This window comes from Dendrobates tinctorius, unplaced genomic scaffold, assembly GCF_039654945.1.
Source record: "Dendrobates tinctorius isolate UK_male_01 unplaced genomic scaffold, ASM3965494v1 ptg000165l, whole genome shotgun sequence".
Lineage (NCBI taxonomy): Eukaryota > Metazoa > Chordata > Amphibia > Anura > Dendrobatidae > Dendrobates > Dendrobates tinctorius.
In genome coordinates this window covers 3,636,637-3,658,076 of record NW_027361832.1, presented here as the reverse complement: position 1 = coordinate 3,658,076, position 21,440 = coordinate 3,636,637, and the positions used below count along the sequence as shown (strand labels likewise).

At 46.3% G+C, this 21,440-nt stretch overlaps 2 protein-coding genes across 10 annotated transcripts in view; one reads left to right on the top strand and one right to left on the bottom strand.

Moving 5' to 3' along the window:
- PTDSS1 (phosphatidylserine synthase 1) overlaps window positions 1-21,440 on the bottom strand; it is a 72,165-nt gene that overhangs the window by 41,081 nt on the left and 9,644 nt on the right. For 2 of the 4 annotated variants that reach the window (XM_073550419.1, XM_073550418.1), the window contains exon 3: window positions 129-242. In XM_073550419.1, the coding sequence (XP_073406520.1) occupies window positions 129-242 (114 nt within the window). Of the gene's footprint in view, window positions 1-128; window positions 243-419; window positions 558-10,317; window positions 10,381-21,440 lie in introns of those variants that run through there. The other 2 variants (XM_073550421.1, XM_073550420.1) reach the window with 2 other exon arrangements.
- MTERF3 (mitochondrial transcription termination factor 3) overlaps window positions 355-21,440 on the top strand; it is a 34,622-nt gene continuing 13,536 nt past the window's right edge. The window contains exons 1-5 of one of the 6 annotated variants that reach the window (XM_073550422.1): window positions 365-508; window positions 2,709-2,796; window positions 12,886-13,190; window positions 14,666-14,818; window positions 17,973-18,162. In XM_073550422.1, the coding sequence (XP_073406523.1) occupies window positions 12,902-13,190; window positions 14,666-14,818; window positions 17,973-18,162 (632 nt within the window). In that variant the 5' untranslated portion in view covers window positions 365-508; window positions 2,709-2,796; window positions 12,886-12,901. Of the gene's footprint in view, window positions 610-1,612; window positions 1,653-2,708; window positions 2,797-12,885; window positions 13,191-14,665; window positions 14,819-17,972; window positions 18,163-21,440 lie in introns of those variants that run through there. The other 5 variants (XM_073550425.1, XM_073550423.1, XM_073550424.1 and 2 more) reach the window with 5 other exon arrangements.

The window sequence follows — 21,440 nt, the reverse complement described above, 5'->3', positions numbered from 1 at the left end:
AAGGTTAGTGGTCCATCATGGGGGTAGTAGTCCGCCCAGTGATGATGCTTATCTAACATGCACTTGTATATTTACCAATCAGCACGCAGGGCTCTGCTGGGAGTTGTAGTAGGCTGCTGCCACCTTACCTGGTGAAGGCGAAGTACATGAGACTGATGATGGTGAAGGTGAGCAGAGTGATGGTGTGCGGCCTGTAGAAGAAGTCTATGGTGATGTCCTCCACTTGCTGCTCGTTGATCATCCTGAAATGAAGTTTATAGTTGACATCATCTTTGCTGAGAGTCCTGGAGCGCAGACAGGACGCCATGTCCCTGCGAGCGCCCTCTCCGCCCAGCCCAGGAAGCGACAGTCACAGCGCGGGCCGCACCAAGCGGAGGAGAGGGGGAGGGAGCCACAGCTCAGGCACGTCTGCCCCTTACCCGTGTGCTGTGTACAGCGCTCATCTCTGGGGATGTACAGGAGCCCTGTTACCACACTGTGAGCCGCAGCTAATCAGTGTACAAGCACAGTAAGTAAGAATCCCCCCCTGCGGGTACAGCGTGGTACAGTCCAAACAGGAAGTGCTCTGCAATGTTGGTACCCACGTGGGCAGTGATCTGCGGAGGGCTGGTGAGGAGTGCGGAGGGCACAGAGTGAGGAGGCAGGTGAGGAGTGCGGAGGTCACTGAGTGTGGAGGCAGGTGAGGAGTGCGGAGGGCACAGAGTGAGGAGGCAGGTGAGGAGTGCGGAGGGCACAGAGTGAGGAGGCAGGTGAGGAGTGCGGAGGGCACAGAGTGTGGAGGCAGGTGAGGAGTGCGGAGGTCACTGAGTGAGGAGGCAGGTGCGGAGGGCACAGAGTGAGGAGGCAGGTGAGGAGTGCGGAGGGCACAGAGTGTGGAGGCAGGTGAGGAGTGCGGAGGTCACTGAGTGAGGAGGCAGGTGCGGAGGGCACAGAGTGAGGAGGCAGGTGAGGAGTGCGGAGGGCACAGAGTGTGGAGGCAGGTGAGGAGTGCGGAGGTCACTGAGTGTGGAGGCAGGTGAGGAGTGCGGAGGGCACAGAGTGTGGAGGCAGGTGAGGAGTGCGGAGGGCACAGAGTGAGGAGGCAGGTGAGGAGTGCGGAGGCAGGTGAGGAGTGCGGAGGTCACTGAGTGAGGAGGCAGGTGAGGAGTGCAGAGGGCACGGAGTGAGGAGGCAAGTGAGGAGTGCGGAGTGTAGAGGGCACGGAGTGAGGAGGCAGGTGAGGAGTGCAGAGGGCACGGAGTGAGGAGGCAGGTGAGGAGTGCGGAGGGCACGGAGTGAGGAGGCAGGTGAGGAGTGCGGAGGGCACAGAGTGAGGAGGCAGGTGTGGAGGCAGGTGAGGAGTGCAGAGGGCACGGAGTGAGGAGGCAAGTGAGGAGTGCGGAGTGTAGAGGGCACGGAGTGAGGAGGCAGGTGAGTGCGGAGGGCACGGAGTGAGGAGGCAGGTGAGGAGTGCGGAGGGCACGGAGTGAGGAGGCAGGTGAGGAGTGCGGAGGGCACGGAGTGAGGAGGCAGGTGAGGAGTGCGGAGGGCACGGAGTGAGGAGGCAGGTGAGGAGTGCGGAGGGCACAGAGTGAGGAGGCAGGTGAGGAGTGCGGAGGGCACAGAGTGAGGAGGCAGGTGAGGAGTGCGGAGGGCACAGAGTGAGGAGGCAGGTGAGGAGTGCGGAGGGCACGGAGTGAGGAGGCAGATGAGGAGTGCGGAGGGCACGGAGTGAGGAGGCAGGTGAGGAGTGCAGAGGGCACGGAGTGAGGAGGCAAGTGAGGAGTGCGGAGTGTAGAGGGCACGGAGTGAGGAGGCAAGTGAGGAGTGCGGAGTGTAGAGGGCACGGAGTGAGGAGGCAGGTGAGGAGTGCGGAGGGCACGGAGTGAGGAGGCAGGTGAGGAGTGCGGAGGGCACGGAGTGAGGAGTGCGGAGGGCACGGAGTGAGGAGGCAGGTGAGGAGTGCGGAGGGCACGGAGTGAGGAGGCAGGTGAGGAGTGCGGAGGGCACGGATTGAGGAGGCAGGTGAGGAGTGCGGAGGGCACGGAGTGAGGAGGCAGGTGAGGAGTGCGGAGGGCACGGAGTGAGGAGGCAGGTGAGGAGTGCGGAGGGCACGGAGTGAGGAGGCAGGTGAGGAGTGCGGAGGGCACGGAGTGAGGAGGCAGGTGAGGAGTGCGGAGGGCACGGAGTGAGGAGGCAGGTGAGGAGTGCGGAGGGCACGGAGTGAGGAGGCAGGTGAGGTGTGCGGAGGGCACAGAGTATGGAGGCAGGTGAGGTGTGCGGAGGGCACAGGGTATGGAGGCAGGTGAGGTGTGCGGAGGGCACAGAGTATGGAGGCAGGTGAGGTGTGCGGAGGGCACAGAGTAAGGAGGCAGGTGAGGTGTGCGGAGGGCACAGAGTAAGGAGGCAGGTGAGGTGTGCGGAGGGCACAGAGTAAGGAGGCAGGTGAGGTGTGCGGAGGGCACAGAGTAAGGAGGCAGGTGAGGTGTGTGGAGGGCGGAGGAGGCAGGTGAGGAGTGTGGCGGTCGGTCGTGCTTCTCTAGTTTTTCGTTTTTCTGTCTATAGAGCTGAAGGATTGTTATCTGGTCAGTGTCATCTGCAGATGGAATCATCACCTTATTGAGTGTTATTCCAGCTTATGTTTTGTTTTTTTTTGGAGGGGGGGTTAATTAAAAAAAAACACAAAAAAATGTAACTCCGCCATTTACATTATTTTTTCTCTGTTTCAGCGTTCACCGTCAAGGAAAAATATTCTGATATTTTGGTATTTCAAACAGTTATGCGGACGGGGTTCAGATATGATCACTACTTATTGAGGTGATATGAGCTATATATAGATATATATAGATATACACGTAGAGCTATATCATATCTATAATAATAAATGCCCTAAGCAGCTTCCGGTTATAACAACTTCCGTCCAGTTGTAACCAGGGCTGTGGAGTCGGTAAGCCAAACCTGCGACTCCGACTCCTCAATTTCCCTTACTCCGACTCCCACACATATTGCTTATATTTAAGTGAAAAACTTATTGTAGTACAATGTGAACCTCAGACATTTAATCATTTTTATGATCCAATAATCAAGATATTTAGATAGAACAGAATATATATTGGTGTACTAACCGGTTTTCATTCTTTTTGGTACAGATACGATATGGATAGACAGATATGGATAAATGGATAGAGCAGATTTCTAATCTGCTTTTGCTATTGAAAACATTATCTATGAGCTCAAAAACCTTTCAGGTGATGCAGTTTTTTAAAAAGATGATCAGCTTTTGCAGCTGAAAAACGTATCCTCAATAAACACAGGAAAAACGCTGTGTGTGAATGTAGCCTTAGATCAGGAATAGAACAGCCATTTATAGGACATTTCATAACTTTCCCAAACTCATATGAAAAAATATTCAGCACATCCTGCATTGAATTACTGTACCCAATTTATTATATATTTTAAAAGTCGGAGTCGGTCCATTTTATACCGACTCCGACTCCACCAAAATGAGCACCGACTCCGACTCCACAGCCCTGGTTGTAACCGGTGACGTCACCACACACACGCACATGTTAACCCTCAACACACCACACCGCCTCAACACACACTCCTCTCACCTTTCACCTCCACTCACTCTTTCACTCCACATACGTTCCTTTCTCTCACTCCGTTTCTCATACTCACACCGTCATCGTCGCTGCCCCGACATCTTCCTCCGCCGCCACGATCCTGGATCCAGACGTTCTCCAGGCCGCCGACATGTTCTTGCGGCGACGCCATCTTGGATTTCGTGAAATCCCGCGATATTCAAGATGGCGTCGCCGCAAGAACATGTCGCTGGCGTGGACGACATCGGGATCCAAAAAGATGGCGTCGGCGAAATCTCGTGAGATTACGCCGACGCCATTTTGGATCCCGATGTCGTCCACGCCAGCGACATGTTCTTGCGGCGACGCCATCTTGAATATCGCGGGATTTCACGAAATCCAAGATGGCGTCGCCGCAAGAACATGTCGGCGGCCTGGAGAACGTCTGGATCCAGGATCGCGGCGGCGGAGGAAGATGTCGGGGCAGCGACGATGACGGTGTGAGTATGAGAGATGGAGTGAGAGAGAAAGGGTCGTATGTGGAGTGAAAGAGTGAGTGGACGTGAGTGGAGATGGTGAAAGGTGAGAGGAGTGTGTGTTGAGGCGGTGTGGTGTGTTGAGGGTTAACATGGCAAGAGGTGTGTCACTATCCTCTCGATGCGATAGCATCGGGCCTTAATCTAGTCTACTATATAATTGTCTAATTCTGTCTGTAATGGAAATCCCACCTCGCTGATTGGTCACGGCAGTTAGGCTGCAACCAATCAGCGACAGTTGCTTAGTCGTTGTGGCAACACGGCTGCATTGCTTATTGTACAGGCACATTACAGCCGTTAAAGGCATCACTGCTGCGTTGCTCATTACACAGTCCTGTACATATTCTGGAGTACAATACATTAGGTGACAGCAGAAAAGTGAATGCAGCTCTGGGTGTAACTGGAGTACAATATATTAGGTAACAGTAGAACAGTGACTGCAGCTCTGGGTGTAACTTGCGTACAATACATTAGGTGACAGCATAAAAGTGAATGCAGCTCTGGGTGTAACTGGAGTACAATACATTAGGTAAGATCCGAACAGTGACTGCAGCTCTGGCTGTAACAAGAGCATAATACATTAGGTAAGAGCAGAACGGTGACTGCAGCTCTGGGTGTAACTGGACTACAATACATTAGGTAAAAGCAGAACAGTGACTGCAGCTCTGGGAGTAACTGGAGTACACTACATTATGTAACAGCAGAACAGTGACTGCAACTCTGGGTGCAACAGGAGTACATTAGTTAACAGCAGAACAGTGCAGATCTGGGTGTAACTGGAGTACAATACATTAGGTAACAGCAGAACAGTGACTACAGCTCTAGGTGTAACTGGACTACAATACATTAGGTAAAAGCAGAACAGTGACTGCAGCTCTGAGATTAACTGGAGTACAATACATTAGGTAACAGCAGAACAGTGACAGCAGCTCTGGGTGTAACTTGAGTACAATACATTAGGTAACAGCAGAACAGTGACTGCAGCTCTGGCTGTAACAGGAGTATAATACATTAGGTAAAAGCAGAACAGTGACTGCAGCTCTGGGAGTAACTGGAGTACAATATATTATATAACAGCAGAACAGTGACAGCAGCTCTGGGTGTAACTGGAGTACAATACATTAGGTAACAGCAGAACAGTGACAGCAGCTCCGGGTGTAACAGAAGTATAATACACTACATGGTGGCCCGATTCTATCGCATCGGGTATTCTAGAGTCTCTGTTAAAATAAAAAATAGTTATATACTCACCTTCCAACGACCCCCGGACTCTGTCCCTCCTCTCACCACGCTCCCGGAATCTTCCGGTCCCAGTAATGCTTAGGCTAGTTTCACACTAGCGTTTTTGAGCGCAGCGACGGCCTGCGCACGGCCGCCGCTAAGCCCCGCCCCCTGCCGCGCCTCTGTCGGTAGCTCCGCCTACCGGCGCATGACGCTGCATGCGCCCTGTGTCCCCTATCTTTATCACTGGGGGCGCAGGCCGTGCGCAGTATGCGTTTGGCGGCGCATGCGTCCTTTTGACGGTGCGCCGACCTGCGCCAAACGCAACCTGCTGCAGTTTGGTTGCGCCGACGCACCGTCAAAAAGGTGCATGCGCCGCCAAACGCATACTGCGCACGGCCTGCGCCTCCAGTGATAAAGATAGGGGACGCAGGGCGCATGCAGCGTCATGCGCCGGTAGGCGGAGCTACCGGCGGAGGAGCGGCAGGGGGCGGGGCTTAGCGGCGGCCGTGCGCAGGCCGTCGCTGCGCTCAAAAACGCTAGTGTGAAACTAGCCTTAGTGAGAAGGGCCGGAGATGACGTCACTCTCTCACGAGCGCGACGTCATAGGCGGTGTTTCGCGCTAAGCATTACTGGGACCGGAAGATGCTGGGAGCGTGGAGAGGAGGGACAGAGTCCGGGGGCCATAAGGAGGTGAGTATATCACTATTTTTTATCTTAACAGAGACTCTAGAATACCCGATGCGATAGAATCGGGCCACCTTGTATTTATATATATATCTAATATATAAAGCTCAAATGTGTGTGTGTGTGTGTGTGTGTGTGTGTGTGTGTGTGTGTGTATATATATATGTATGTGTGTATGTCCGGGATTGGCATCCGCACCGTCGCAGCTACAGCCACAAAATTTGGCACAGTCACACGTCTGGACCCCGAGAGCGTCCTAGGCTATGTTGTGAGGCGAAATTTTAACCCTGCGCTTTCCAATTCACCAAACAATTTTGCCCCTATCTACATAATTGGGGAAAAAGTGTGTATCAAGCCCCGCCCCTCATTATGATGTCATAATAGTTGCCATGGCGACGCTGATGTCATAGGTTGCAAGCCCCGCCGCTCATTATGATGTCATAATGGTTGACCATGGGATGGCGGATATGTATGATGGGTGTATGGGCACTGGACTATGGGATGGAGGATAATTATAATTTGCTATAACTAACCACAGTTAGTTACTATGCCCGGGCAGCGCCGGGCTCTTCAGCTTAGGCCTCTTTCACACTTCCGTTTTTGACCATCAGTCAAAATCCGCCAGTTTTTGAAAGAAACGGAGCCGCCATTTTTTTTGCGGATCCGTTTTTTTCCCCATTGAGTTGCATTACCGGCGGATCTTGACGGATGGCCATCAGTTGGATCCGTTATTTTGCGGATCCGCCAAAATGTTTGCGTCCGCTGGCATGCCTGGATGGACCCTGCAACTTTTTTTTGCTGTAGGGTCCGCATTTTACAGTGCGCATGCCCGGAAAAAGGAAGTCAGCCGGGGATTTAACCCTGAAATCCTTTCTGGCGGTGGAAAAAAAAAATTCTCTCTCTCTCTTTCTCTCTCTCCTTTAAAATTCTGCATTCAACGGATCCGTCAAATAAACGGTCCGGTGGCATCCGTTTGCATCAGTTACAAACGGATCCGCTTTCCGCCATTTTGGCGGATATTAAATGACAAGAAAAAATGTAAGTGTGAAAGAGGCCATATATATATATACACACTGCTCAAAAAAATAAAGGGAACGCTTAAACAACAGAATATAAGTCCAGGTAAATCAAACTTCTGTGAAATCAAACTGTCCACTTAGGAAGCAACACTGACTGACAATCAATTTCACATGCTGTTGTGCAAATGGAATAGACGACAGATGGAAATTATTGGCAATTATCAAGACACCCTCAATTAAGGACTGGTTCTACAGGTGGGGACCACAGACCACATCTCAGTACCAATGCTTTCTGGCTGATGTTTTGGTCACTTTTGAATGTTGGTTGTGCTTTCACACTCGTGGTAGCACGAGACAAACTCAACAACCCACACAAGTGGCTCAGGTAGTGCAGTTCATCCAGGATGGCACATCAATGCGAGCTATGGCAAGAAGGTTTGCTGTGTCTGTCAGCGTAGCTGGAGGCGCTCCAGGAGACAGGCCAGTACACCAGGAGAAGTGGAGGAGGCCAACAACTCAGCAGCAGGACCTCTACCTCAGCCTTTGTGCAAGGAGGAGCACTGCCAGAGCCCTGCAAAATGACCTCCAGCAGGCCACAAATGTGCATGGGTCTGCACATGTGTCTCCATGAGGATGGTCTGAGGGCCTGACGTCCACAGATGGGGGTTGTGCTCACAGCCCAACACCGTGCAGGACGCTTGGCATTTGCCACAGAACACCAGGATTGGCAAATTCGCCACTGGCGCTCTGTGCTCTTCACAGATGACATCAGGTTCACACTGAGCATATGTGACAGACATGACAGAGTCTGGAGACGCCATGGAGAGCGATCTGCTGCCTGCCACATCCTTCAGCATGACCGGTTTGGCAGTGGGTTAGTAATGGTGAGTGGCATTTTTTTGGAGGGCCGCACAGCCCTCCATGTGCTCGCCAGAGGTAGCCTGACTGCCATTAGGTACCGAGATGAGATCCTCAGACCCCTTGTGAGACCATATTCTGGTGCGGTTGGCCCTGGGTTCCTCCTAATGCAGGACAATGCCAGACCTCTTGTGTCTGGAGTGTGTCAGCAGTTCCTGCAAGATGAAGGCATTGAAGCTATGGACTGGCCTGCCTGTTCCCCTGACCTGAATCCGATTGAGCACATCTGGGACATCATGTCTCGCTCCATCCACCAACGCCACGTTGCACCACAGACTGTCCAGGAGTTGGCGGATGCTTTAGTCCGGGTCTGGGAGGAGATCCCTCAGGAGAACATCCGCCGCCTCATCAGGAGCATGCCCAGGCATTGTAGGGAGGTCATACACAATACTGAGCCTCATTTTGACTTGTTTTTAGGCCATTACATTCCACTTTAATTTTGTGTGTGACTCTAAATCCAGGCCTCCATTGGTTAATAAATTTGATTTCCATTGATGATTTTTGTGTGATTTTGTTGTCCGCACATTCAGCTTTGTACAGAACAAAGTATTCAATGAGAATATTTCATTCATTCAGATCTAGGATGTGTTATGTGAGTGTTTCCTTTATTTTTTTGAGCAGTGTAGATATATATAGAGAGATAGATATATAGCTAGATATATATATAGATAAAAAAAAAATGGAAAAAGCACTCCAGGTTGAACAAAAAAGTAAAGGTGGACTGTATTAGGCCCACATGGCGTATATACAATTTATTTTATTTTTTTTTAAATTTTATTAGCCTCAGACTCGATCCTGCATATGTGTGCGATATACTGTAATATCGCAGTAAGAGAAAACTGCCGCCTCTGCTGCCTCCGTATAAAATCACCCTGTACTTGGCACACAACCTCAGACGTGTGTATGGATCAGACTATATGTGCCCTTACTCCTGAGCCATCTCTACATGTACTATGAGGTGTATGTATATAATTTTACACACCTCGTCTGAATCGCGTCAGTGATGTTACATGCACTTGTGATGGTTCTTTGCAGTCCTGCCTGGTATCGGTGACAATGCAATCTGTACCCCATTTCCAACCTCTGTAATGCTAATATCGGTATTGACAGTGGTATCTTAGGGGTTAAAAAAGTTGCCCGCTACTGGACAACTTCTCATACCCCTCACTTGATGCCACCGTAATGACACTGGCACGGGAGGGGAGTATAGGATTTATTGTTTTATGGGGGGGGCAAACATTTTGATCAAGAAGGGGTTGCGCTAGTAGTGGACAACCCCTTTATACTAGCCTTGATTGCAGCAGTAAGACTTGGCAGCCGGTTGTATAAGTCTCTGTGCGAATTTTGAGGTTTTTTTTGAGTTCTTGCTGCTGTGTATTTTCACTGCATCAAAAACACATCGTCTTATGGTTCCAGCAAGATGGATGGGATTTATAGAAATCTCCTGCCCGCTGCGCTTCTTCCTTACTCAGTGTAACCTGACCTGCGGGAATTCAGTAGCATGGTAGGTGACGTGCAAGCAATGCTCATATTCTCATATTCTTTGCAAGTTCCCGAAGTCTGGATGATTATGGCTTTCTGCTTGATGAAAGCTGTTGGCATCGCCTTGGCAAACATGCTCAGTTGTCATAAGATCTCTGCTTGCCGATAAATCTGAGCTACAAAGGGTTATTGCCAAGATAGTACGTTGTCCATAGGGAAGGGCATAACCTACTGATGACTGGTGTCCTGACAGCTGGGAGCCCTTGTGGTCACAAGAACCATTGTAATCCGGGACCCAGCCCCTGTGTAGCTCCTACTGAATGGAGCAGAGAAGAATTTGCTCGGCCTCTTCTTCATTCATTGTCTATGTAACTTACAGAGAAAGTACAGCATTCACCTATTTCCTGGAGTCTCGTAGACAATGAGTGTCGCTGTCATTGGCCGTTTACACCTCTGCTCCATTCGAGTCGTGGCGCTGCAGAGCGTCATTCTCCGGATTGCTGGGACTACAGAGGGGCACAACTTAGGAATAACCCAACAATTCTTTTCTTGGAGAGATTGCAAATCTGTCCTGAACATGCGATGATCACACAATGTGGTCTTTTACAGGTTGGAAAAAAAAATGTGCAACCCGTCCGTGGTTTACATGTCCACGCTACCAGTTGTAAATTTAGGATGCGAGTATCCTCTATGGGCTTCTAGGTGACGTTCTACAAGCAGACGCCAACAAATAGCATTGCAAATCTGAAATCTGCGAATACAGCTCTGCGCGTCTTTTGTTTTTCCTGCAGAATTACGTTGTGAATATTGTGACGGATTTTGTAAGGCCAAACGTGATTTCACCAAAGCCGAGCCGTGCACCTGGGAAATGATCGCATGGTTAGGACTCACCTGTCAGTTTCTCGTAGAAAATACCGTAATCAAGACTGTTATTCAGTCACAGCAAGCAGAGGTCTGTAAGAACCCAGAGGAATTAATACACAGATTAGACAATGGCCGGATACAATCAAAATACTTCATACAGGAGGGTAGCCATACTCATTGGATAGAAGGAGACTTATGGATCTTCTGGTTTTCCAACTTGGCCCTACACTTTCACTTCTATATTGGCCATTACACCTGGGTCATACGGCTTAAAGGGGTCTTCCCATCTCCGAGATCCTATCTCAATATGTAGTAGGTGTAATAATAATATTAGGAAATGCCTCCAATTAGAAATGTAGTATAATTTCTCTGCCTAGAGGTTCCCGTTCCTATATAGCGGATTGCAGAGCGGCGGCGGAGTCCTAATGAGCGGAGGGGCATGGGATGGTGTGAGGAGTCTGATGCGGACTTGTCACCCCGAGGCTGCACCTGTGGGCATCACAACCTGGCTTAGCTGACAGCCGAGAATGGGAAAAGTGTCAGCAGTCCCCTGGTTATCCCCTATGTTATATACGGGGGTCTAAAAATACAATAATAAAGCTACAGCCGGCGGTGGATTCCCACTGGGCTTTTCAGAGCCGTATTCTTGGGATCGGTGATGGTCCCAGCAGCCAAACCGCCGGCAATCAGAAAGTTGGAGCCGGTCCTATGGATGTGTGATAAAACAACCCTGCAATGTAGACCAATTCTGATTTGTTTGGGGTTTTTTTTTTTTAAATTCAAGGTTTTTTTTTCTCGAGTGGAAACCACTTTTGGAAACACTCCAGTTTTTTTCATTTCCTGAAGCAGTTTTGGAAGAGCTGTGGTTTTTTTTTTCAGGTTTTTTTTTTTTTTTTTTTGCAACTTTTTGATTGGAGAGTCCTTAGTTTGGAGCAAATTCAACCAGTGCCTACTTCAGGCCGTGTGCCCACGTTGCGTTTTTGTAAGCGTTTCCGCAGCGTTTGAGGCAGATCAGACGCTGCAGAAACGCTTAAAAGAAGCTTCCCATTAAATTTAATGCATTTTTGGCTTTTTGTGTCAATGCATGCATATTTTTTTTCTGCTCAGAAAACGCTTAGCGGCTAAAAACGCAGCATGCTCATTAATTTCCGCATAGCTCCGCTTTTTTAGCCATTTCCAATGTTTCCAGAAAACGCGCGAAAAAAAACGCATCAAAAACGCGCAGTTTTTGTGCAAAAAACGCGCGGAAATAAACCGCACGTTTTCTGGGAAGGGCACATAGCCTCAAAGAAAGTGACATGCATGTTTTTTTCACATCACAAGTTTTTCAGAACCTTCTCAGAGAAAAAAAATCACTCAAAAAACTCCTTTTATGAACGTCACTGTGGATTTACCATTAACGTGGATTGGAAGAGTTTTTCAAAAGTTTTTGAAGCTCCTCTCCTTGTGACCAAAGCCTAAAACTTAGCTCACTCATGGCAGGTGTTTATAGACTCTCTTGCTTACCACGGCCACCCATCTACGCTCATCAATGGGGTGACGAATTTTGGCCTCTCCCTTTAATCTTCTACGTACTCCCACCAGTGCTGTAAATGAACATATCTTGGGGGGAATGAGTTGTTTGGTTTATCTAAGCCCTAAATGCTTCATCAACCCTTTAATAGCCTGTTACTTTGGTTTTTGTCACAGGTCACATGCCCAGGAGCTGAGGCTACACCATAGCTGGTGAATGCTGGCAGTGTCATACAGCCAGCATCTGCCCATAAACGCATCGGATCTAGTTCAGATTGCTGATGGTGACTTTTAATTGTGGCCAGTGTGCTCAGGGAGGCAATGTGTTAACATCTTGGTCCTCCTAAGGAGCCATAAATACGCTATATACTGCAATATGGTAATATGGCTGCATGTAGTACAAGCGATCAAACAACTGCAGTTTCAAGTCGTTTAGGGGAGACAAAAAAAATACAGTAAAAAAAAAAAGTTTTTAAGAATGGAAAAATATATGTAAAAAAAAAGTCTTGAAAAATGGGAAAAAATATATACCGTATGCATGTGTTTTAAATTCACTCTTTTAAAAAATAAAGAAAAAAAATAATAAAACAGGTATCGTTGTCTGTAAGTCATGTTTCAAAATATAAAATTATTGAAACTGTACCTTTTTTAAAAGCCAAAAGAAAAAAAAATGAAATGCTAGAATTTTGCTGTCAATATATACCTCTCCCCTCCATTGAAAAAATTCAATAAAAAGTGATCAAAATGTTAAATTTTCCCCAAGCTTAGGACACGGAAACAAAAATAAGTCCTCACACATCTCTGTGTATGAAAAAATAAAGTTACCGTACTTGTCTCAGAAAAATGACGGCACAAATGCAATTTTTTTTTTTCTATAAGCTTCGGAATTTTTTTCAACTTTTAAGATTCTTTTTCTGTACAATATACAGTAAAATAAATGGTGTCCTTCCAAAGTACAAATGGTGTTCCTCGTACGGCTATGTAGAAGGAAAAATAAAAAGTTATGGCTCTTGAAATAAGGAAGCAAAAAAGAAACCTCTCCAGGTGTTGGAAAGGTTAATCAGAAGTTTCCTGTTTTCCTAGGTTTGCTTAGTGAAGGATGGCTCTGAGCATCTGTCGGAGGAGCGCCAGATCCCTACTTGCAGCTCTGCGTCATTTGCCGGTCACAGCCCCCAGGCAGCTGAAGACAGATGATCTTTTTCCATCACTTCCATTTTCTATTCTACAAAACACAGCGAGTAGACATATTTTCCAGTCTTGGGCCGTCTGTACTCAATCCAGCACGGAGGATGGCGTAAAGATCCCTCACCCAGAAAACAATCTGCCTGTCATCAGCCAAAAGCAACAGGAGGCCAATGGAATACCCCGAGTGGAAAAGGATCCAGAAGGTACAAAAGCGCTGATCACCCCCAAAAACTGTGTCGCCCATGGAAGTCAAAAAGGTGGATGAGTGGTCAGCTGCTGTCATAGAATAGAAGCTCTGGTTCCGGTCACTGCAGTTATCCACCAATGGGAACAATAGAAATACATACACCGTACTTTCTAAGATGCATCAGACCATAACATGTATCCCAAATTTTGGGGAGGAAAATATGAAATTCTTTTTTTACATAAAATGGTGGTAGACCCTATATTCCGCTCTTACGGTGGCTTGCTGGGGTGGGGCCGCTGCGGTGGAGCGGGGTCCCAGGAGGCAGGATCGCTGCTGCAGGAAGCTGGTGGCGTCAGAAGAAGTAGGGCGATGCTGCGGGCTCCAGGCTGGAAGGAGGGTGTGTTCAGTGTTGCGAGGATTCGGCGTACCCTGTGCTTTCACAAAATCTTGGCGCAGTCTCACACTTCCCATCCTTTTCACTGCGGTGGCCTTCAGGGAGAATGGCTGTCAGAGGCGGCTCATGCGCAGATTGAGATCTCGTGAGACAAAATCTCAGGAGCCGGGATCTCATTCTGCACATTCGCTGCCTCCAGTGGCCAATTTCCCCAGTGTCCACCACAGTGAAAAGGATGGGAAGTGCAGGGACTCTGCTAACATTTTGTGAAAGCACAGGGTACGCCGAATCCTCGCAACACTGAACACACCCTCCTTCCAGCCTGGGGCCTGCAGCATCACCCCACTCCTGCCTGCGCCATCCTCCTGCAGCAGCAACTGTGCCTCCTGGGATCCCGCTTCACCACATCCACCCCATCCGGTAAGCTACATTCGGACTATAAGACACATCCCCATTTTCCCCCAAAATTTGGGGAGAATAAAGTGCGTCATATAATCCGGGTATATTTCTTTTACTTAAATGCATGTGTTTGGGACTAAAAATCAATTGTGTTTCATTAAACATTTATCTCCAGTTGTCTCCTATAGCCTCTGTGTTGTACTGTCTATTGCTGGCTGCAGAATGAGTTAACTGGGAATCTGTCAGTGAGCTCTTTCTGACAGTCTGCAGAGTTTGCAACTCTTTTGTCTGTATTTTTCTTAGCTCCTTTCAGCTGTTTTATGAGCATAGGCCACATCAAAGTTGAGCTTCCAGAAAAACAAAGAGCCTGTAAAATCCAAATGGTGCAACATTTTTAATGAAACCCAATTTAAAAAATATATATATATTTTTAGCTCTAAAATGCATGAATTTAAATTAAAAAAAAAAAAAATTGTTCACAAAGGTGGACTCGCACTTTCTTGCAAAACAGTAGTCACACTGGTTAGATGCATGCCTACCTATGGGGAGAATTAATGAGAAGGTGACCATGCATGGTCGTGGCTCTCTCCATTAATTTCTGTGGGAGTCAGCAGAGAGTATATTATGATACCCCTGTACATATATATTATTAATAGCTCGTAGAAGCATCTGATTTTTGTCTCTTTTGCCTTTCCAAGCACTGGAGGATGTTCCTTCTTTATCTCCTTTGGATGCTATGACAGAAGATGAAGTTATGGCCATGATACCAGTTCCTCCAATCCCTCCATCATCCTTTACACTTCGAGACTATGTGGATAGTTCGGAAACTCTACAGAAGCTGGTTCTGCTTGGTGAGTGGGCACTCGCTATCTACAGCTAATTCCCTCATATTCTCAGGGCCATTTCTCGTTTCAAAGGCTCTACTCACTTTTTTGTTTTACAGCCGTTTACACTAGGAATATTTTCTGACATTAGCCGCTGTATAGACATACAAGAAGGTTTCTGTGACATACGCACCAACAGACTCGTCGGTTTGAACGGGAGTCTGTTAGCAGAAAAAGGACTGTTCAAACCATGCACAAGTACTCACTGCACCTTTGGGTGGCCAAGCAGTTCGGTGCACCTTCCTACCTACTTTTTTTTTTTTTGACAGCTTTGGCTTTACAGGACCCTGTATTCAGAGATAGAAGGAAAGCAAGTAGGTAGAAAGGTGCTTGGTTTGAACAGTCATTTTGTGCTGACAAACTTTAAGTAGCAGAGATGCCAATAAGATGTTCTCTGTCTCGATCCTCCCGTACAGAGACCCCTGTCTCCGTGTGGTCATTTGAGTTGCTAGCAACACTGTGGAATAATTTGGAAATCACTGGATCAACCGTGAAGGGTTAATTAGCCCTCCCTAAATAGCTACCTCGACAGGTTTGAACAGTCATTTTGTGCTGACAAACTTTTTTAAGTAGCAGAGATGCCAATAAGATGTTCTGCTGGGATAGATCATGACCAATGCATTTATTAAATGGGTTGTCACATGATGAAGGAACATTTTAACTAATAGACATGGAATTTCTCTTTATTCCATCAATGAGATGTGCTATCCTAATGGAAATGTTTCTGTGCTGAGTTAATCTTATACAAGGGCCCCTTCTATGTACAGCTGAGTCTGAACATGGACTGCACATACCACATCTACTGGCCAGGGGAGAAATAATAAGTGATTATACAGATAACATAGAACCTGCTTTCTGTGAGGTAGCGCATTTCCCTGCCTGTTTTATCACAGGAGCGAGGGTTTTTTTTTCTGCACATCCATTTCCAAACGCATCATAAACCAAGTCAGTGACATGAGCTCAGGAGCAGCCGGAGCGCTGACCTGACTGACTTGATTTATGATCAACTTTGGACGAGATGCAGGAGAAACAATCACAGGAGCGAGTATATCTTTCGCATCTCTGGTCCAGAGCTGTACATAAATGAAATCGATAAGGTATTGCGTCATCATTGCTGATATTTTTTTTGTGGCATTGTTCTGATGTTGCTTCTTTTAAATATAATCATAAATTTGAGAGAAAAAAAAAAGAGAAGAACAAAATCTAGTGTAGCCCACCACTCTCTCCCGACGTACCCCCCTTACACTGTGTGGCCTAGTGTGCCTGTGTTCTCAGTAGGAAAAGGGGAAATAAATTCATCTATAGGGGAAAAAATGGATTGGATTTACCCTTATTGGACATCTGCTGCAGGGCCCCCCATACACGTTATATAGTCTGCCAGCCTACTGAAATTAGTGGATTAACTGATGTATAGTACTGTGCAAGAGCTGAAGGCAGGTGTAGAAAAAAGAAACACTGCAAACTAAGAAAGCTTTCAAAACTAGAAGTGTTAATAGTCTTTTTTTATTAACAAAAAGCAAAGTGAATGACCAGAAGAGAAATCTAAACCCAGTCATTATTTCCTGTGACTGCACTTTGCCTTCATTGATTCTTTTCGGTACCCTTGCTCCCAGTTTTTTAAAGGAAATCGGCAGGGAGGTTGTTCCAAACATCTTGGAGAACTGACCACAGATCTTCTCTCCATGTCGCTTGTGCAAAGCCTACTGTCTCTTGTAATCCTGGAAAGACTCTATGATGTTGAGATCAGGTCTCTGTGGGAGCCATATCATCACTTCCAGGACTCTTTATTCTTAATGACATTGGCTGTATGTTTGAGGTCAGAATAAATTTTGGCACTAAGCTGGCGCCTCCATGATGGTGATACAGGATGGATAATGGATTAGTTTCTGCCTGTGCTTTCACCAATGAGGAAACTATTGATCGTCAACGTCATTTCCTGAAACTCAGCACCAAACTTGCAAGGACCCTCCACCATGCTTCACTGTTGCCTGCAGACACTCATTATTGCATCACTCACCAGCTATTAAGCGAACAAACTGCTTTCTATTACAGATAGCTATTTCACATTTTCGCCATTTTTCTTCACCCCCAATTCCTATGTTTTCATGCATAGTTGAGTCACTTGGCTTTATTTCCATGTCAAAGTTATGGCTTTTTTGGCCACAATTGTCCTACGGAGACCACTAGTAGCCAGATTTCTCAGTAGATGTTTGCACCCAGTTGAGCTGATGACACTGCTGGACATATTCCTATTTCGAAAGATCGTAAGTCAGATTTGTCTCTCATCTGCTGCACAAAGTTTCCTTGGCCAAGCACTGCGTCGCCTACAGTCCTCAGCGTTGCCCATTTATTGGCGTTTCTTCAAAAGAGCTTGAACAGCACAACTTTGAAATCTTTGCATAGGAGACTCCTTGCTGATGCAATATAACTAACCTGTGTCTGTGTTTGTGCTCATTCTTGCCATGGTGTATGACCTGTGACAAGACGGAAGAACAAAGTCTTGGAAGTGATGATATGGTCCCCACAGAGCCCTGATTTGGTCATCAAATCTGTTTGGAATTCTAAGAAAAAAAGAAACAGAAGGATTTGCACAAGCTTACATCCTCAAAAGATCATTGGTTGGTTATCCAAGATGTTTAGAACTGCCTAACTATTGTGTTCCTTCAAAAACTTTGTACAAAGTTTACCTAGACAAATTGATGTGAATTAGACTTCTCTTTTGTTCATTCACTTTGCATTTTATTGATTGATTGATCAGTATAAACTATAAATTAACACTTCTATTTTCTAAAGTATTCTTCCTTCGCCGCATTTTTTTCCACACCTGCCTAAAACTTTTGCACACATTTCCTAAAGCCAATGTTTAATTCAAAATAAGGAGGCTAAATAGATTTATCCATCTCGTACAACTCGCTCTTGTTCTTTACCCTGTTTCCCTAATGTTGAACTTGATCAATGTACTACACAGCATCCATGGAAATAACTGGCTCCGACGGATTCTATCTCACATGTTCATGGCATAACCTCAGGAGAAATGTATGCACGATGGGGCAGAATAAGGATGCTTGTTATATTGATGGTCGTTTTTTTCTTTAGAAAGAAAACACATTTTTATTCCCAGGTGTGGATTTATCAAAGCTAGAAAAGCGACCAAATGTGGGAACGTTTCTCTTGAAGTTGGACTTTGAAAAGGATATCAGTAAAATCCTCTTTTTCCTGAAAGATGTGGGTGTAGCAGACAATGAGCTGGGAGCCTTCCTGACTACAAATCCATTTATCCTCAGTGAAGATCTGGATAATCTGCATGCAAGGTATTGATCTAATTTATCATCAATTACAGACATTTATGGCAAATCCACAGAACGTGCCATAAACGTCTGATGGATGCAAGAGCGGCAGTGCCTGGCCATTATCGGAAGTGCAGATCGAGTGATACTGCCACTTATTTAGTAACACCTTTCATTTAGAGATGGGTGGGGGTCTTGGATGTGGACCCATGACTATTAGTGATGAGTCAGCGTGCTCGGAGAAGGTGTTATCCGCCATGCTCGGGTGTTAACCGAGTGACTTCGGCGTGATCTAATACTATGTTCGAGTCCCCGCGGCTGCATGTCTCGTGCCTGTTCGACAGCTGCAACACATGCAGCGATGTCTGACAAATAGGAAATCTCTGCATGTGTTGTGGCTGTCGAGCAGCCGCGGGGACGCGGATCATATCTTTCGAGCACACAGAAGACACTCAGCACACGAGAATGGACGGATAACACCTTATCCCAGCACATTCGCTCGCTCATAACTAATGACTATTTGTCAGGTGCAGCCAGTACCAATTATATGGCACTATTGAGTTAAGACCATCAATATGTCAATTTACCATAAATCTTTCATAGTACTTGGGGCACGATTCATCAAACAATTTGTGACTTGAAAATGTTGGAAATGTCTCTGAATTTTTGTGCCATTTTTACGCCAGGTCAGCCATCCTTATGCAAAGTGAGCGAAATTTAGTGAAACTGGCTAGATCCGACAAATTCATTATAATTTACACCACAAAAGTGCCGCAAACTATACCAGTAATGTACGAGGCGCTCATTTATTAATACATTTGCAGCACCTTACCCCAGTGGTCTCTGTCAAGACTGACATTGAAAATGCTGGAATTAATTACCTCCGGACACACTGTGCTAGCTTTAGGAAACAATTTAGGATTCCAACTTGTTCTTTTTTTAAATTTTGTTCACATTTTCATTGTGTCTTGCGTTCTGCTTCTCTGCCAGATTTGTAGCAGGGCTTCCTACGCAAATGTGAGCAGATACAGCTAACGTTGGCTGAACCTGTTGAGCTTTACAGGTTCTGGCGATAATCCAGTGTGTGCGGGGGGGGCTGCTAACCCTCTCCCGACAGATGATGTCAGGGGAGATAAGGATCAGGCATGTCTGTTTTCATACTGGCTATCCTTTTTCCGATGAGATAAGACACCTCTAAAAATGTTGTGTCGGCAGCTCTCTGGTAGCGAGCGCTCATGTGTGGGGGAGACAACTGCTGGGTCAATCACTATTGTTCAGCCGACACCTGAAACACTTAACAGGGTGAACTCCGGTAACGTGTGCACAGTGTCGGGGTGACTCTGACGCGTTCTTTTATAAGACGCTCTCTGCGGTTTTCAGCACAGCGTCTCCTATCACGGCTGATTAGTAAGGGAAAATCTCGTGGAGCTTCAAAAGGATTGTAGTGACAGCACATAAGTCCCGTTACCCTTCCCATTTCTAAGTGTTAGAGATCGCAGCATGGAGGGGGGGAAAATCGTACATAAATCTGCATTGATTGGTGTGGGCGTGGAGAGTAGGGAAATCTGGCTGTAGTCAAGGAGGAAATCAATGAAGAGAAAATAAGTGCAGGATAGAAGCTGTGCTCATATATGAGCTGATGAAGACAGCAGCACCTTGGATATACCCAGACCTCACATCCAGCCCATATTACTGGGAGGAATACTCCCACAAGGGAAAAAAATCTGAAAGTGCATATCAAGGGCTCTGAAAATGAATAAAGATTGCAGTATAAAATTTAGTGCACTTTTATTAGCTAAAAGATAACAGAAAAAAATGATATTGCACGTCAAAGGTATCCATTGCCTTCAAACATACATTAAAAAAATGTATCTTCTGCTCACCAGGTTAAGTGTCTAATTGTGATTCTTATTTTATTCCCGCGGTTCCCCTCAGTATTCCTTTTGTTTTTTAAATCCGCCGTACAGTTCCAGAGATATGGGCCTTTTTATCTAGTGCAAATCTCTTATGATCGTTACCATGTAAGCTACGCTCCCTTGGTAATTATGCATAATAGCCTGTTAAGTGACAGCAGATAATCGACTTTGTAACGCCCCCTTGTTAAAGACCGTATAAAAATAGCATGAAAACAGGCGCATACACCGTGTTCCAAATTATGCAAATGATATTTTTCTATGATTTTCCTAAATAGTCAGTACAAATGACAGTCAGTCTAATAAAGGTCATCACCCGTTAGAGTATACATCGAATTTTATTGAAGAAACCTCCCAATGATAACAGTATAATCTCCAAAATGAATAAAAACTCAAATTGCACTGTTCCAAATTATTAGGCACAGTAGAATTTCTAAACATTTGATATGTTTTAAAGAACTGAAAATGCTCATTTGTGGAATTTGCAGCATTAGGAGGTCACATTCACTGAACAAAAAAGCTATTTAACTCCAAAACATCCTAACTGGCCAAGTTACATGTTAACATAGGAACCCTTCTTTGATACCACCTTGCATCTATTGAACTTGTGAGTTTTTGTAGAGTTTCTGCTTGTATTTCTTTGCATGAAGTCGGAATAGCCTCCCAGAGTTGCTGTTTTGATGTGAACTGCCTCCCACCCTCATAGATCTTTTTGCTTGATGATACTCCAAAGGTTGTCTACAGGGTTGAGGTCAGGGGAAGATGGTGGCCACACCATGAGTTTATCTCCTTTTATGCCCATACGAGCCAATGACTCAGAGGTATTCTTTGCAGCATGAGATGGTGCATTGTCATGCATGAAGAGGATTTTGCTCCTGAAGGAACATTTCTGCTTTTTATACCATGGAAGACAGCTGTCAGTCAGAAACTCTATATACAGTACTTTGCAGAGGTCATTTTCACACCTTCAGGAACCTTAAAGGGCCCCATCAGCTGTTTCCCCATGATTACGGCCCAAAACATGACTCTTCCACCTCCTTGCTGATGTCGCAGCCTTGTTGGGACATAGTGGCCATCCACCAACCATCCATCTGGACCATCCAGGGTTGCTCGACACTCATCAGTAAACAAGACTGCATGAAAAATAGTCTTCATGTATGTCTGGACCCACTGCTACAATTTCTGCTTGTGAACACTTTTTAGGGGTGGCCGAATAGTAGGTTTATGCACCACAGCAAGCCTTTGAAGGATCCTACACCATGAGGTTCGAGGGACTCCAGAGGCACCAGCAGCTTTAAATATCTGTTTGCTGGTTTGTAATGGCTTTTTAGCAGCTGCTCTCTTAATCCGATGAACTTGCCTGGCAGAAACCTTCCTCATTCTGCCTTT